At 38.4% G+C, this 2,770-nt stretch overlaps 1 protein-coding gene across 1 annotated transcript in view; it reads right to left on the bottom strand.

The window, feature by feature from the left end:
- LOC106883293 (band 4.1-like protein 4) overlaps positions 1-2,770 on the bottom strand; it is a 109,093-nt gene that overhangs the window by 11,991 nt on the left and 94,332 nt on the right. Inside the window, exons 12-14 of the mRNA XM_052973907.1 lie at positions 2,021-2,107; positions 1,089-1,205; positions 617-682 (exon numbers count right to left, since the gene is read on the bottom strand). Coding sequence (XP_052829867.1) covers positions 617-682; positions 1,089-1,205; positions 2,021-2,107 — 270 coding nt within the window. The remainder of the gene's footprint in view (positions 1-616; positions 683-1,088; positions 1,206-2,020; positions 2,108-2,770) is intronic.

Raw genomic sequence — 2,770 nt, 5'->3', positions numbered from 1 at the left:
TTACTTATATTTAGAATACCTCTGAGTGTCTGTAATGTATATGTGTGTGTGTGTGTGTGTGTTTGTGTCATAAAGTGCTCCCCCTGAAGAACTGCATCTGCATCTCTGGACCTGCATCTCCAATGCATCATTAATACCCATTCATTACAGAAGATGCAAATATGGCAAAACATGCAAAAGGAAGAAATCGTCTAATCTGCTTGCTGTGTTAATCCTATTCTTCCATTTATATACAGACATAAATTGTGGACGGTGCCGGTGCCGCCTGACTGGTACCAATGCTGGTGGTACGTAATAAGCACCCTTCAAATGTGGGTCAATGCCAAGGCTGCCTGGCTGGCTCCCCGAGCTGGTGGAATGTAAAAAGCACCATCCGAACATGGTCGGTGCCAGTGCCGCCTGACTGGCTCCCATGCCGGTGGCACGTAAAAAGCACAGACACTTGTATATAGATTTTCTCTGCGAGAGAGAGTGTTAAGAACCAACTACATCTGAATACCAAAGAAGGTGATGCTCTGCTCAAAAGAAATTTTCTGCCCCACAATAAATGCCCAGAAACACCCAGACACACCACAACTGTTCCAGGGATGAAGAACTAAACATTGGAATACTCTACCTGTGCCGTCTTGTTGTACTGGACTTTTCGCTGTCATTGTCGGACCCTTTTTTATTAGATGTGTACCTGAAGGGAAGAGGAATGATAATACAGGGGGTTAATATAGTGGGGGATGTAGGAAAAGTAAATAAGTAACTGCAAGACGCTGATGTCTACTCAGCCGCCTGGTGATTATCATTTGTGATTGCTCTCTCCACTACTTGACAGCCAGTGCTGGTTTGTTTACATCCCATAACTTAGTGGTTTGGCAAAAGAGACCAATAGAATAAGTCCCAATTTTTAAAAAAAAACAACATAAGTACAAGATTGATTTGTTTGGCTAAACCGTTCAAGACTGTGCTCCAGTATGGCCACAGACAAATGAGTGAAGCAAGTAAATGATAAAAGGTTGGGGAAAAATACTTGACAAATAATGTTGAAGAATTCAGAAGATTCCAGAGAAGAAACCATAAAACAAGCACTGAATATTTACCTTTTCTTATAGTTGTGTTCGCTGTCACTGCCTGACATAGCACGGCGCTGTACCTGAAACTTTAGTTTGTCACTCTTTGTAGACATAGGCGAATCCTTTCCAGATGTGTAAAGACCCCTGCAGGAGAAAATAATAATAATAATAATAATAATAACGATAAGACCCCTGCACTAGGAAATAATAACAATAATAATGATGATGATGATGATCCTTTTTATTATAGGCACAAAGCCTGAAATTTGGGGGAGGGGCGGTCGTCGATTACATCTACCCCAGTACGCAACTGGTACTTATTTTATTGATCCCAAAAGGATGAAAGGTAAAGTGGGCCTTGGCAGTATTTTAACTCAGAACAAGGCGGCAAGCTGACAGAAACGTTAGCAGGCCAGGCGAAATGCTTAACAGCATTTTGTCTGTCTTTACGTTCTGAGTTCAAATTCCACCGAGGTTGACTTTGCCTTTCATCAGACACACCACATTTGGGCATTTAATATAAAAATTCTAATTTTCAGACCTACGTTCCAAACTTTTGGCTATGACTGGTACTTCATGATTATGTAAGACCCCATTCAGTGAAAATAACCCAAGAAAAGGTAAGTTCATTAGGCTTGGAAGCTCTACGCCACCCTCCCAAGGTGTTCTTGCAATCAACCAATCAGAAAAGAGATAACGATCAAGTATCAATGAAAATCATTGATACTAGTTTCTAGGTGAGAAAATATTATTGCTAACAATGGTGATTATAATTTGAATGAATAAATACATTTGTGATATATTTTATGCTAATTTGAATTCATTATATGAAATGTAACATTATTTTCCAGTAACCCTAATATAAAACTATGACCGTTCCCTTGTGACAAAGGTAAGAGATATCAATGGTAAAAAGAATTCGTTTAAAGGAATTAAGACCAATGTGAGGGGAGACTTACCCAGCAGAACTTGATTCCCAAGGATACGATCTGGTACTTCGTGGTGAGTCTTTACCAGGAAGTTCTGGTAAACTCCTTAGACGTGGCCTGGTAAGTACAAGGTAAGTGGTTGTTACAGTGGTGTGTAGAAAGAATAAAGATGATGGGAAATAGTGAATAGAGTCTGTTGGGTAAATGGTGAATAGTGGATATGGTTTATTAGGGATAAGAGAGACAGCAAACATAGTTTGTTATGTGTCTGTGTGTATGTGTATGTGTATGTGTGTGTATATATATATATATATATATATATATATATATGCTGGTCCCATTGCTAGAAGGTGGTAGGGATTCACTTCCCTGCTCGCAATTTATTGGATGCAGCAGTGCATTGTTAAACAGCTAGAGGAGATGTCCTTTTGGGGTTAAAAGACCGCAGTAGAGTCCGCTCGAATGGACAACCATGTTAAAGTGGCTACGAATATTACTTGTCAGTACAACTACTGCGTTGATCTCTTAGAGAGATTTTAAAACTAGCATTTTTGCTAGTATATATATATATATATAAACACATATGTATGTATGTGTTGTTTATGTTATAATAATTTAGAAACTTTGAGAGAACATGAAATAATTTGTTTTTGACAGTACAACTTAAAGTAGATAAAGTTATAAATAATAGCATGTAAATATGGAGTTAAAGAAACCCTTTTGGAGAGAAAATATTGAAGGCCCCAGTTGCTATTGTCTATAGCTTTATTTACTCTGAAT

The sequence above is a fragment of the Octopus bimaculoides genome, chromosome 17 (assembly GCF_001194135.2).
Source record: "Octopus bimaculoides isolate UCB-OBI-ISO-001 chromosome 17, ASM119413v2, whole genome shotgun sequence".
In the NCBI taxonomy this organism is placed as follows: domain Eukaryota; kingdom Metazoa; phylum Mollusca; class Cephalopoda; order Octopoda; family Octopodidae; genus Octopus; species Octopus bimaculoides.
This window is presented reverse-complemented; position numbering and strand designations above follow the sequence as displayed.